Genomic DNA, 15,694 nt, shown 5'->3' with positions numbered 1-15,694 from the left:
AAAAGTCTACATTAAGACGTTCTGGTATTGCCTTTGTCTTAGCGAAGACAATCAGCTAAAAAGAAAGCTCTCGCGCGCACACGTTACACTGCGTTTTTGAATTGCGTTTTTATCTAGAGTAGGCCTAGGTTTGATGACGCAACATTCACAACATTTACTAGTTCTAAACGTCCATATAGGCTAGGCCTACATCATACCGCTCAAAACAGTGTCACACGGTACAGCCCACAACGCACCGAACTCGCTCTATATATTGGTAATTTGTCACGTAAACATGCTTTTACTAAAATACTCACGATCCTTTGGCGATATGATCGTAATACAAGATAAGATCATTTAGTTTTCCGTGATAAACGGCGCGTTTTGCTACAGTAATGTTACCACGTAGTGCGCAAACCACGTACAGATTTTATGTGATTTTTTATTCATTGTTCTTACAATCGTACTCAACTCAATAACATCGTCTTTTGTTGTTAAACCTTTCTGTTTTCATTTATTTTGTCTTCAAGATACATAAAACAACATGAATATAAATGGATAGATCTGCACAACAAAATCCATAACAGCAGCCAATTGGTCATTAGCAACAATACGGGATTAACGAAAAAGCGAAACATATTATTTCCAAGAGGTTCTCCGAAACTAAGTCTCAATAATAAAATCTTGTTTTATCACATCCACTGAATGTAACTCATGTAGAGGATCGGTATAAATAGAGGTGAGTAGACCTACCGACAACTTTGAAAACGAGAACACTTACTTAAACTTACACAGCTCTGATGTGATACTTTCGTTATTGGAATTGTTGCGTGTGATTATTTTCCCTCTCTAATTTTGGACGGAAAACAATGTTAGCATCGTTTTCCAAAATTTATATAAACGTTAGCATTAGCCTATATCAATATAGAACTGAGTATATAAATATACTCAGTTCAAAAACCTTTAAAGATTTTTTTTTCGAAATTCAAGCCAACAAAACAATACATAATGATACCATAGTCAAATCTAAGATTATGCTTTTTTATCTTAATTAAATAAATTAATCTTAATTAAATAAATTTTCAAACGTACAACAGTACAATACAAAATGAAGGAAGCGCACAGGCTCCTCTTTTATGTTTTTGTTTTTTTTTTGTTTTGTTTTTAAGTAGGCCTATAAAAAATAAATATAAATTACAAAATTAATATTGTACATACATCAAAACAAAAATAACTTCACGCTGAAAAAAACAATATTAATACTCAGATTTTGATCTGCTAAAAATAAAAACTCCGTTTGGTAAATTTTAAATAATTTAATTGCTGAACTTAATTTTATTTGGCCAGTTTTTATTGAGGGCAGCAAACACATTTATATTGCCAATGTCCACCACTAGTATAATGGGTTAGGCATGGAGGAACCATTCCTCCATGGTTTATGTATCAAATTTATACAGTTACAGTATTTAAAACTTCATAAGTGGCCTTTTGAAATATCATTACAGATATATTAGGGCTCTTCTTTAATAATAATAATAATAATAATAATAATAATAATAATAATAATAATAATAATAATAATAATAATAAAATAATAATAAACGAGACGCTTGTTTGACCTTTCGTTACCGTATTTGTGAGTTTATAATATTATTATTATGCAATATTGTTAAATAAGTTTATAATACCCAATTAGATACATTTATAAATGACGAAAGAATGTAGAATAAGGTACAAACAAAAAGGCAGCACATGCTAGGCTAGGTAGGAATGATTAGTTAGGGGCCTAGGCCTAGCCAATAATTCATTATTAATATTATTAGCTCAGCCGTCGAGGATAGAGAGAGCCTGCTGCTGGCTATTTCCTTTGTACGGGCCTAGCCAGCAAAGCCTTGATATCATTATGATTGTGTCTTGCTAAGTAAGACACACAGACTCAGTGACTAAGCCTAGGCCTATAGCCGACTAAACTGGGCTTCTCTATCTTGCATGTTCTGATCTAGAGCCTAGGATCTGTCTCTTATACACATCTAGATGTATCATTTTTAATAATTTAGGTCTATATATGAATCTTCCGTGTCAGTAGGCGTCTAGCGATTAACATTTAAGAAAAAAGGTAGCTGAAAAACACACTGAATTTCTTGGAAACTGAATTTTAATCACCTAGCCAACTGTATTCTAAGGCCACGCTAGTCTATATTTAAAATAATGTTTGGTTTACACATTACATTTACGGGCAGTTAGAATTCCCTGATAAATATTGTATACCGAATCAACATTTAATAAGCACGATATCATTATCAAATGTTTGCGTATACCTTATGTATCATAATATTTCTATCTATCATTTACAAGAAAGTTTTGATGAAAATCGAAACTTCATTCGCATCGTATTGAAACATGAGACGAATTATTATTAACTCATAATTTCATCTTATTACATTCCTGGCAAAGAGCATAATGAAACCTTTTTCTGCACTAATTTAAACTCGATTATTTTTTTCATTCAGTTTATGTGTAGACCCAAAAGTTTCACTTACGACATAGGACGTAGCCTCTCCCTGGTGATAATGCCTATTATGGGAGTGCAGTGGCGCGCGTATCTAGAATTAAATGGGGAAGGGCTGTGGGGCGGGGTTTCGATAAGGAGAGCTACCTCGCAAAATACTGTAAGGTGATATGACGTGATTTTTATTTACTTGAGTCTGATGTTTTTGCTTGGAAAATTTTAAATAGGGGCTCGACAGTGGTGGGGCGGTGGCAAGTTTTGTTAGAGGGCCGGCCCAAGGCATCCCCCTGTGCCTTCCCAAATACGCCACTGGGGAGAGGATGTAGGCCTATAAATGGTACTCGGTCTGTTTGATTATTCCCAAACTCTCCCTCCCAGTCTCCTCCACATTGGCTACAATTTAAATTAATAAAAATCAAATTCTTCCAATTCGGTTGGTTGTGTCTTGCCGATCCGCCATCCATTTACATTATAGTGTAGTGATAGAATCGTGCCATTCTATGAATTTTCGCGTTTACGTACATGAAAACTCGAGCGTAAATAAAAAACGACGACGAATGACAACGGTGGCCAAGCAACGAGACGCTTGTTTGACCTTTCGTTACCGTATTTGTGAGTTTATAATATTATTATTATGCAATATTGTTAAATAAGTTTATAATACCCAATTAGATACATTTATAAATGACGAAAGAATGTAGAATAAGGTACAAACAAAAAGGCAGCACATGCTAGGCTAGGTAGGAATGATTAGTTAGGGGCCTAGGCCTAGCCAATAATTCATTATTAATATTATTAGCTCAGCCGTCGAGGATAGAGAGAGCCTGCTGCTGGCTATTTCCTTTGTACGGGCCTAGCCAGCAAAGCCTTGATATCATTATGATTGTGTCTTGCTAAGTAAGACACACAGACTCAGTGACTAAGCCTAGGCCTATAGCCGACTAAACTGGGCTTCTCTATCTTGCATGTTCTGATCTAGAGCCTAGGATAGGCCTAGTTAAACCGAAAAGGCAAAGTTGAAGTATTTAACATCTGCTAGAGAGGAAACATTTTTCCATTGACAGTACTAAATATAGGCTATGCCTAGGCTTATGTAAGCCTCTCTCAATGGGTAGGCCTAGGCCTTTAATCAATAATTATTGCAATAAATTAATAAAATCTCTCTATTTATATTTCAGTAGTGTTTTTGTTTCTCTGTATTTTCTAAAAGAATCAATATTACCTGCAAGTGAGTGACTCATCAGCAACCATGTTGGTGCCAATATTCACCCTCAGATTGAACAATAAAATCAATCCTCGTATGGTGACAATCGGCAAGTATGATGGGCAGCATCCGAATCTGACTGCAGCAACAATGGCAGGCAAGGTAAACGTATGAAGACCAGTGGCAGATCCAAGGGTGGCTAGGACTGCTTCTATCCCTCCCCCAGCAGCAACCAAAAGATCTTTTGCCAATGTGTCATATTATTTAGATAAGACAAGAGTAAAATGGCTAAAAATCTGGAGTTTGAAAATATGTGAGGAAACACCCCAACATGCCCCCCTGGGATTAGTCCATTCCCCCTGGTATTAGGCCATGTCCCCTGGGATCAAGCTATGTCCCCTTGGGATTAGGCCATGCCCTCTGGGATTTGGCCATGTCCCCTTGGGATTAGGTCATGCCCTCGGGATTAGGTTATGCTCTCTGGATTAGGCCATGCCCCCTGGGATTAGGCCATACCTCTGGGATTAGGCCATTTCCCTGGGATTAGGCCATGTACCCTGGGATTAGGTTATTCCCCCGGGATTAGGCCATTCAACCTCAGTCCTTAGGTCCCTTGATTCCCATTCACTGTTAGAAAAATCAGTGAACAAAATTATAGGATACATTTGCATAGATCAAGGCTGCTATACATGGCCATATTAAGTTTCCCTTTTATTTAAATGTTTCTCCTTACTTTCCCTTTTCCTAAACTTTATTGGAAAATTTATTTACAACAATGTTTTCTTTTCTCTCTTTAAGTTAACCTTATTTATTCTCTAAATTTAAGGTTTTCATCCACAATCCACATTCTCGCTCTACTTCTGGTGGTCGCAGCATGGAAATCAATATCAACTCTGACATCAGTATGTTGAATATAAACCAGAAAGTGAGCGCCCTCGCTGCTGGTCCACTAGATACAGTTGGAGTTCATGATCACTTGGTTGTTGGTACACCAACAAACATTCTGGCATATGATGTCCAGAATAACACAGATTTATTTTATAAAGATGTAAGTAATATTTCATTACTCTAGAAACTTTTCATATCCTTACTTATATACTAATATTTCTAAATTAAACACTTAATATCACATTATAAAAGCATGCATTTGATGTTTATTTCAGGCCCCAGATGGTGTAAATGATGTGGTTATTGGAAATCTTGGATCCATTGAAGCGCCACTTGCAATTGCAGGTGGTAACTGTGCGCTCCAGGGATATGATATAGAGGGCAATGACCTTTTCTGGACTGTGAGTATAATGTTTATTAATACACTATTTAAACTGTTTAAATTTTATGTCTCTATTCCTGTTTCTTTTAATTGTCTGTGTTGCATACTAAATGGAATTTCAAAGACAGAATGTGATAAAATGCATGAATAACCTTAGAAAACAAAAGCTAAAAATTACAATGCCTGCTTGTTTAAAAAGGTATCAGAAGGTCTTGGGGTTGATTCTCGATGGAGAAAATATATATATATTTTTTTAATTTCTTTGTCACGTCCCATTAGGTGTGTTTTTAGCTTTTAACATTTGGTAGTCGCATCCTGGACAATATCTAACATATATATTTTTTGTTTGAATCAACCCTTTGTAGGTGACGGGCGATAATGTATGTTCTTTAGCTTTGACTGATTTCAATGACGACGGCAAAGATGAATTAGTTGTTGGTTCGGAAGATTATGATATCAGAATCTTTCAAGAAGATGAAATTATTGCTGAGATGACAGAAACTGAAGTGAGTATAGCCAAGTTTGGCAGGTTTAAGAGGAAGATTTCCGACTTCAATATTCATTTCATGTCCAAACCTAATAGTGATGGGACAAGAGATATCCAATTCCCATGTATTTAATGTATAAATATAGTGATAATGATGGTAAATAGAGGAGCTCTCTGACGTCATCCCATGTATTCTGCATCCAAATAAAAACAGTGACGTATCTAGGGGAGGGCATCCCCAGTAAAACCAGTGCTCACCCTCCAAAGCAAAAAAAAAAAAAATGATGCTCAAGTAGATAAAAATCACCTCATATCATCTTATTTTGTGAGCTATTGCCCCCCTCACTTAATCATCGAGCCTGCACTTCATCTTCAAGCCCTGATCACCTGCTGAATATAAAGATGATGATAGTGAAAGGAGGACTCTTACGTGTCAATGAACTTCTCTTCGTTATGTTCCATCTAATAGTCCCACTATCTAAACTTTATTTATATCTGAAGTGTTGTTATCATTGTTAACCTGTCATTCACTTATGTAATTATTCCCACAGGCAATCACAAGGCTTTGCCCCATGACACAAGGGAGGTTTGGTTACGCTTTAGCCAATGGAACGGTCGGAGTCTACGACAAGAGTTCACGCTTCTGGCGAATTAAGGTAAAAGGATATTATTCTCTGACCATTAGATAACTGACAAAACATGAATGTAATAATATTTTGGTGTCTGATCTATCATTTAATAATTTACTGTTTGTTTGTTTTTTCCCAACTATAATCAGTCAAAAAATCAGGCAGTTAGTATCATCAGTTTCGATCTGAACAACGATGGCGTACCAGAGCTCATCACGGGATGGAGTAACGGCAAGGTATTGTGGTTATTGTTGTCTTCTTCATGTAGTCGAATAAATCTTGAATCACTTATTATAGCTTCATGAATAAATATTGGATAACTGTACACTAGTATTTGCAATGCTTTGCAATTTATCTTTTATTATACCTCAATAAATACATAAGTACTGTAAATGTAAATAGACAGGCAGTAGGTAGTAAATACATATAGAAATTCCAGTGACTGAACCTAGTATCATATGGACGATGAGAGTTGCTGGTACCAGGTTACCAGGTAGCACAGAAAAGAAGGGACCCTTAGGGGTGAAGAAAGTCATTGATCGAGTTCATAGTTGATGTTAGATAGACATGGCGCTATATACTACACTATTATTATTATTATTATTATATCTTTCGAATTTCTTTTGTGCAACAATTAAATTATTTTGTGGGTCTTCTTTATACCTGCCTATAGGTGGATGCCAGGAATGACCGTACTGGTGAAGTTGTGTTTAAGGATAACTTTCCAGTGTCATTGGCTGGTATTGTCACTGGTGACTATCGCATGGATGGCAACACAGAATTGATCTGTTGTTCTATTGAAGGAGAGGGTAAGAAACTAAAAATGTAACTCAAAATATGCCATAGACAAATAGTCAATAGCATTAAAAAAAAAAAATCTGCATAATAGTTTTTTTTAATGAGTCACAGATCTAAACAATTCTTGACCACCCACTCACTCATTCATTCTGGTTTTATTATCAAACCTCATAGCAGTAAAACATAACTGAATTGCAAGCAGATTCACAAAATTTACAAGAAAACAATATTAAAAAAAGATAAATTATTAAAATGCAGCTAGTGAGAAAACCTAAAATACAGAGAAAAGGCACAGGAAAAAACAACAATCAGCATCAGGACAAAATAAGAAAAACGTCAAAACGTACATTTGGAAAAGGAAAACAAATACATTTGCATAAGGAAAACCAATTCACACCAGAAACAATCAGCATCACGTCAAAAAGGAAAACATCAAAAAGTACATTGGGAAAGGAAAACAAACATTAAGACATTTTCATAAGGAACACCAATTCACACCATGACAAAAACGACAAACAATACATTAAAAACAAAATATAAATATATACATAAACCCACTTCTGGAAGAAATTCGACTCTACCCACATCTTCATATCTACCTCACCCTTCCCAAACCCTATCCACTCTCTCATAGTAAATGTACTGTACACATAAGTGTAACAAATGACTGGAAGTTGGAATATTTTCAGTATTGGAATTCAACTTGATGTAACTTGTTCCCTCACAGTTCGTGGCTATCTGCCAGCCTCCAAGGAGGTCCAAGGCAACTTGATGGAGATAAACATGGAGCAAGAAGCCATCAGAGACCTCAGCCAGAGGAAACAAAATCTACTACTGGAACTAAAGAACTATGAAGCTAATGCAAGGGTACATGAACTGCCATGAAGCTCTCTACAATAATAATAATAATAATAATAATAATAATAATAATAATAATAATAATTCTGGATTTAATAAACAACATACTGAAATTATTAATCTCTGCTGAATTCTTAAACAAACCTGGGAATAATCCCCAGGGTGCCAGTGGCATGTCTCTGTCTCTTATACACATCTAGATGTGTATAAGAGACAGGCAGAAAGCAGACTGGGTTACATTTTGTGTACAGTTATTTACTTTTTCCATCGATGATATGAAGAAGTTTGAATAATAGTAGCAGTGTTACAAAAATGCAAAACATGATTATTACTATTTTATTAATAATTATAGGCTGCCCATGAGGAGAGGCCATCTGGCTTAGGAGACCTAGACAAGGTCCAGATGGGTATCATACCAGCCAATACTCAACTCCAAACAACACTGGCAGTTAACCCCGGAACAGATGGCAAGTCTGTAAGTAATGATGTCTGAAACAAGCACGCTGTCAAACGAAGTTTGATCAAATAATATCTGTTAAGTCTGACAAACATAACTCTACAGTTGTAGGTCCCTCTTAAATGATTTTGGACTGATAAATTATAGGATCATGTATTTAAAAAACTCTAAAAACATTTTCATTTTTTTTTTACACTTAGCCACACGTTGAACTGATTGTTTCTACCACAAATGAGATGATCATTAGGGCAGTACTGATTTTTGCAGAGGGAATATTTGAGGGTGAAAGTCATGTTGTGTAAGTGTAAACAAATTAAATTAAAAAAACGAACATACCTGTACATAGAGTTGTATATCAATATTTAGATTATCTTTACAGAGAAGTCCTACGTCCTTAACGTATGTGTGAATATGAATCTCCCTTTGCATAGCCAGCGTAATATGATTAGTAAAAAAAATGCAAACACCTGTTATACAGACAGCTTAGCATTTAACATCAATACCATATGGGTGTTTTCTACTGCATATGACATTTAACTCTTTGACTTTATAATATAATAAATAGCTGTTCTTGTTTCCTAAGTCATCCATCCGCAGTCAACTTGACCCAATGTGCCAAAGTTCCGATTGTTCCACCCAAGGACATCCCAGTGGACCTCCACATCAAAGCACTGGTTGGCCATAAGCACAGGTAATGATATTATGTCTTGGGTTGAGCTAATAATCTTTAAAGCCCTGTCTCACATTTTATTTGACAAAAACATGTGATTTGCCTAAATATGGTCATGATGACATCACATCATGACCATATATAGGCACATGATGACTATATATGGGCATACAACAGGTTTTTGTCAAAGACAATTTGATGGTCTGGACAGAGATTGAAATATTAGTTTTTCATGGAAAATCAGAGCAAGAAAACATTTTTCTCGTCAGTTACCAGAAACATAAACAATGCTACATAATTATGGGATGTATTTCTTTCAGTACGCAGTTCCACGTGTTTGAGCTGTCCCGTCAGCTGCCGAGGTTCTCCATGTACATGATCTGCAAAGTGAAGCAAGAGGAACCAAACAGTTCAGTGACCTTAACAATCAACGAGAGAACACAACGGGTACGTAGTTTGACCCAGAATCATGAAATATGAATGGGATGTTTAGATTTTGAAATGTGGTAGTCCAGCTTATTCACATACTGTAAAACCTTGAATAGAAGCTTAATTGACATCTTAGTTACCGAAAGTAGCCTTGAAAAGAAGCCCATCTTGAAAAGAATCCTATGAATTTCTTTTCAAAATAGCATAGGCTTCAAGGCCATCCAAAAGTCACAAGAAAGGCCAGTGCTTCTATTCAAGGTTTTACAGTAATTGCTTTGCGATCCATCACAAATTTAAGAAAAAATAATAGCTGTACCAATCTTCAAAGTGATGATATGTAAGGCATCAAGCAATGCTTACATGAAAATTCAAGTAAAAGGAAAATTAATTATAATAAATGGTGCTAATGATTGACAATGGATCTTTCCGCTAAGCCCCGCCCCTTGGATATTGTTGCTAAGGACCCACAAAACAACAGCGTAAACACATTCGCACACATGTGCATTTGTGGGACAAAACATGTGTTTGTAGGACAGACTCGTATCCCTGGCCGTATTCTGATTGGTCAGTGGTCAAGTTTGACACTCCATTTTGGTCAATTGTTGTCTCTTCAGGTTGTAATGTGGTTGAATCAGAATTTCCTCCTTGAAGAGGATCTGGTTGCCGATGGCAACTTGGATTTACAATTCATGTCTTTAAGAGGAGCAGGTGTGCTTGCTTTCAAGATGGAGCAAAATGGACAGGTGAGTTATGGGTACTCTAGTAAAAAATGACAGGTTGGTTATGGGTTAAACAGAAGAGGTGAGTTGTGGAAGTTGCAAATTAAAATAGGGTTTCTCAAAACATGTCTGCTATAACAATAAAGGCTTACATCCTATTCATAAAATGCCTCTCATTGTTTTTGTCTTAAAATATTCTTTGTGATCACAATTATTTTCAGTGTCCTTGCCATCATCATCAAAATTATCATTGTCATTGTGATTATTATCACTATCATAACCATCATCACTATATTGTCATAATGGCCATCATCATCAACATCACCATCATTATCTATATATTTCATCTTCATCACTTCATAATTATAAAGTTCTTTCATCAGCCTATTTTGGCTTTAACTTTTCTGTAACCATTGACTGTTTTTGTAGATCACAATCAAGACCAATGACATGGACTTGGCAGGGGATCTGATCCAGGGTCTGGCATCATTCTTAGGCCTAGATGACCTGCAGTCTACAGCAGATTTCCCCATGCACATGGAGGACCTGAAAAATGTGCTGATGAAGGTAAGAACAGAGGGCAGCATAACATAAGACGTAGTATGACATAACCATCCATGGGGGAAGATGAGGGGTATTAATATGGGGACATATTAATGCGAGCTGGAGAATGAAGTGATATGAAGTATGATTCTGCAAAGTGGGGACTTGGGCAAAATTTCTGGGGTTGGGTGTTCTTTCCTCTTAGTTACTGTACATTACTGTGATCAATCATAATTTTGAGTTTTTTTTGTAGGTGGACGAATATCACGCTGTCAGACAGAAACTTACAGCAGAAATGGCCGACCACTCGAACCTCATCCGCAGTTTGGTCGTTAGGGCTGAAGATGCTAGGCTCATGTGTGATATGTAAGTGTAAACAAGTTTGTAAAATAAGTGCAAAAGAACAGTAATAAATGATAAATTATTACAATATAAAAATAATTGTTATAATGATTTAAAATGATATTAATAATGTAAGAATAGTAATAATGATAATATAATAGTAATAATAATAATGATATAAAAACATAAAACAATACAATATAATAGTGGAACCAGTAATACTAATAATAATCATCATCATCGGCAGCCCAGTCTCGAATGAGTGCATCCGGCACCCATGGAGAGGGATATACATTTTTAGAATTATTTTTTTATTGTTCACTTATTTAATTTTTTTATGCATTTAATTTTTGCCATAGTATTCATTTAATAATAAACGATAGCACAATAATAGTAAAAATAATAACAACAATACCAATAAAAATAACAATAGTAAAATAATGAAAAATGCAAATAGATGAAAAAAGAATGAGATTGATTTTGATAGACTGGAGTATTTGACATCATTTGGTGTGAAGTCCAATGCTCGAGTGGCTTTCTCTGTTACATTTTGTGCAGATACAGGAAGAGTGCTGTGTGGAGAGAATTTCTGCAGCATGCTTCCTTCGATAATAACAATATAATAAAAATAATCATTATAAAAATATAATAATACGGTAATAAACATACTAATAATCACTATATAATTAATCCTGATCATAGATTGTAATGAATGACCCAGCAACAAATGTCACTATTTTTTGTGAGTGAATATTTCTCAATAGAATCAAATTCAGAAGCATGTTGTGTAATTTCCTTTTCATCTTTAATCAGGCGAAACATGCGTAAAGGTTACATGGAGTTATTTGACCTGAATAAAGATCTAGTCAACGGCTACAAGATTCGCTGCAATAATCACACAGAGTTGTTGAACTGCCTCAAACTTGTCAATCAAACGATTCAGAAAGCCGGTCAGCTTAGAGGTATCAGTAGAATTCTTTCATCTTCATTTGACCTAGATAATATCTTTAATGTCACTGTCACTATTGCTTGTGTTTATATACACTGATTCATTTTTATTTTGTTATTTTGTTTCTCCTGTAAGCAAATTTTTAAACCTTATTTATTGAGGGTGACCCTGATATTCAGGTGTTCTCATAAATAAATGAAATTATCAATGCTTTAAAATTAAGCCAATTTACAAGGCTTATGGAGTGGAGATTTTATTAGATTTGATCTATGGTCTAATTCCATGAGTGCACTGTTTTCAATGTGAACCAACTACTTGTAGGGTAATACCATATATGATGTGGCAGGCCATGTGACAATCACTTCAAGTATAAACTTAAGAATAACGTATTTTATATTTTTTTTTCAGTTGGCAAGCACAAAACACAGGTAATTACAGCTTGCAGGCAGGCGATAAAAACCAACAACATTAACAGTCTATTCAAGATCATCAAATCAGGATCATTGTAACCATCATGCACCTGTTCGTACATCACTTCCTGTTCATCAGTTAATGCTGACCACAATGCAGTGTGGTTTGATCAGAATGTCAGATTAGGTGTGAGAAATCTGTTGAAATATCCAAGTAATGTATTTCTGTACTTAACATTGAGTTGGCTGACCATGATGACTGAGACAACTACACAGTACTGTCTCTTTTCAGACAGGGAGGACTTTTCCATAATAGTAATGGTTGTAGACTTGTATATAGCACATAATACTAGGTCTCTATTCACTTTCAACAAATATCCAATAGAATACTAAACAAATAATAAAAGAAACTTGTAAGATGAAGACAAAAAAAAAGAAATAACAAAAACCACAAAAAAAAAAAGAAAAGATGGATGAGAAAAGAGAAGTTTTAAGTCTGGCCTTAAATAAGGAAATGGATCACAGTTCCCCTACTGTATATTGATGGGAAGAGTGTTTCAGAGTTTTGGAGCAGCGACCTTAAACCATAATCGGTAATATTACATCATAACTGCTGGCTAAATCTGTCTGAAATGGGCTTAGTTGTCTTAGATGTGATAGTGAAATTTATTTTTTTTTTACGCATAATTATAAGACAGGGTTATGAATATTTTCTGTGGTGAAACATTGAAACCACTAGCCAAGTTTGACCCAATTAAGTGACCTTTGACCATGTAAAGTTACCCCACCTCTTATCAATTATGGTGATGCTATATTCCTAGAAAATTCAAATCACTTCGTAAGTGAAGTAATTAAAGTACTTGTTAAACACCTTGATACTATTATTGTAAATATTTTATTTCATTTATTTATTCAACCAATGCACATACAATAGGTACAACACTACTACAGGGGAACTTAGGTATAATTTGATTACATGTATAACTCATGGAGAGTCAGCTGCCCAAGAAATTATTTTAAATTGATTTTCTATTATTGCAGATTATTTATAAGAAATTGTTTCTATAGTAACCATGGACACAATATGGTAGCAATAGTTGAGGAATGTTGAGTCTGTAGTACAAAGGATTAGTTTCATTTTGTTTGTGTTAATGTTTACACACTGTACATGTAGTAGTTTTGTAAATATGTTGTTCAAAAATGTTTGTAAATTAGGAAATATTATCCAATAATGTTAAGACAAAACATATTAGCAAATATGTAAATATATATTACTTCATCAGAAAAACATGCTAATCCTAAAGAGTACTTGTACCATTGGCCATCTTGTATATTTTAATTAATAGAAAAGCAGAGAGATAAAATAGCATATATATATATATATAGATACATAACTACTTAAGTGGATTTGACATTAAATATTTTGGACATCTGTATCTTATTACGTATGTTGACCCAGTTCATTACTTGTAGTATCTTGTCAAAGTTACTCCGTGTTCGCTTCCTGGAAAGTGACTGTTTGCCTGCAGGGGGTGTTGGAACTCTCACGATAGCCTCTGTAGTGAATCACTATTGCAGGGCAAAGTTGATGCATAGGCCTGTCACAGTGCTATAGGCATACAAAAATAATTGTAAAAAATATTTATAGTACACTAAGTACTAATTATATTAATCATAAGTGGATGTCAAGACAGATAAAATTTTTGCCTGGATATCAAAGATGAAAATTACTTCAGGTAGTTTTGTTTTCATTGTTTATATCGCAGGGGTACTAAGTCGAAGAAATCTCTTCCGGGAGACTTGGTTAAATGATCTAGTTTTATTTTGCTGCATGGTGACACACATTGCCACTGAATTCATGAGAAATTGATTATAAAACAGTAAAAACATGCAAATTCATGAATTTGTGGTAGATTGGTTATATTCCGGGAGATCTTGCTTGTTTGTTGGAGTGCTGGAAGCTGTCTCGATTTCAGAGTCTCCCTCGAGTTGCGGGAGAATTGGGCCCCTGATATTCTGATTAATATCTTGAAATATGTTTCCTCTAGTTTAATTTCATCAAAACTTTTTTGGGGAGGGGAAATTAGGGTGGGAATGGGAGTAGGGAGGTTGGCAATTAATAATCTATATTCTAAAAGTAGAATTTAAATCCATCTTAGTGAACAGATGTCAAAAAAATCAATCAAAATTTACTCTATCAGTTTTAACAGTTTGTACCAGTTGTACAGTACAGTACTGTAATGCAGTGACAGCTGATGTCAGAAAATGTTAGTTTGCCGCCCTCTATGTATTTCTATACGCAGCAAAAGACAGCAAGATCTGTTGTTAATATTGAATATTATATTGATAGCCTAAAAGCAGCAGCATTTGCATAATACAGTATTCATTTCTGTATTTCAACTTCAACACCAGCATAATATAATTTTTGGGGACGGATAGGGCAGATCACATCATTATGGGATGGTGACATTACCCTCAGTCCCCTTCAGTTCCACTCATCTTGCCCCCAAAAAATTTAAACAAATTCTTTGCCCACAATATGTTTTAAAACGTCTCTTGGAGCAGAATAAAATGGCTCAAAATTAGTTACTCCAGTCGCCAAGTCATTTGGACCCCACCGTGTCTTTACCATATCCCTGCCAGCCAAACCCCTGCGATTCTTGTCAGGCAGATTTTCCCGCTCCTAACACACAAATGTATATCCTAAAGCCACTATGGATTCATTGTTGCTTCCTATGTTTACATACAGTATTTACTTTTCTTTATGTTTTTTATATACTTTATATATATTTACTTATGTTTATGTTCTTTTGCGTAAATATGATCAGATTACTTGAACCCACTTGATAAAGCTAGCATATCCTCAAGTAGTAAACATCTTGTTTTTTGTATGTTTTGTTCATGTTTACATGGACATTGAATACCTGAAATGAAATACTACTGGCTAAGAGAGACATCTTCGAATTGAATAATAAAAAGGGACTATAAACTGTGAATTTGAAGTCAGACTTAAACATACAAAACTACATTGAACATCACTGCACCAAGGATAACGCAAAGCCTAACTCAGTGTGCCGTTTTTGACAGAGGTATCTACATGGTAGTGGAGTTGAATAGCTTGGTGGTGAAGATGCTTGCTTCCAATGCCAAGGTCCTGGGTTTAATTCCTGTCATAGTAACAAGATTTTTTTTTCTCAAGACCAAAACATCTCCACTCCCTAAGCCTCATAATGAGACAGTTTATGTAGAGCATTTTTTTGTTTATATTTGTCTTGTAAAGGGATACGATACTTAGAAAAGTGATTAAGTTTGCTATTTGGAATATCCCTGGCCTTCAGCCTAAATAAATAAACAAAACAAGCAAATGTCTTCTACTTTTTAAATATGATAATGTAATTGTCTAGATTGTAATGCCATTCAAAACAGAATGAGTAAATACCA

General features: G+C 35.1%; 1 protein-coding gene across 3 annotated transcripts; it reads left to right on the top strand.

Moving 5' to 3' along the window:
- The first annotated feature begins 2,946 nt into the window (after positions 1-2,946).
- On the top strand, positions 2,947-13,694 carry LOC117117591 (Bardet-Biedl syndrome 2 protein homolog). Of its 3 annotated transcripts, none has more exons than XM_033261938.1 (18): positions 2,947-3,100; positions 3,699-3,854; positions 4,519-4,740; positions 4,856-4,981; positions 5,328-5,468; positions 6,001-6,105; positions 6,228-6,314; positions 6,752-6,887; positions 7,604-7,743; positions 8,087-8,209; positions 8,392-8,489; positions 8,775-8,882; positions 9,182-9,308; positions 9,905-10,033; positions 10,439-10,576; positions 10,806-10,918; positions 11,708-11,856; positions 12,252-13,694. In XM_033261938.1, the coding sequence occupies exons 2-18, from the start codon at positions 3,738-3,740 to the stop codon at positions 12,350-12,352; spliced, it is 2,160 nt and encodes a 719-aa protein (XP_033117829.1). In that variant the 5' UTR covers positions 2,947-3,100; positions 3,699-3,737; the 3' UTR covers positions 12,353-13,694. The 3 variants fall into 3 exon arrangements, with proteins under 3 accessions (XP_033117829.1, XP_033117827.1, XP_033117828.1); XM_033261936.1 differs by having other exon boundaries at positions 2,952-3,100; positions 3,667-3,854; XM_033261937.1 differs by having other exon boundaries at positions 2,973-3,100; positions 3,670-3,854.
- The last annotated feature ends 2,000 nt before the right edge of the window (positions 13,695-15,694 follow it).

This window comes from Anneissia japonica, unplaced genomic scaffold (assembly GCF_011630105.1).
Source record: "Anneissia japonica isolate Jap-2015-1 unplaced genomic scaffold, ASM1163010v1 scaffold13104_len81497_cov225, whole genome shotgun sequence".
Taxonomy (NCBI): Eukaryota; Metazoa; Echinodermata; class Crinoidea; order Comatulida; family Comatulidae; genus Anneissia; species Anneissia japonica.
Note: the sequence above shows the minus strand (reverse complement) of the source record. Positions and strands in the feature narration are given on the sequence as shown.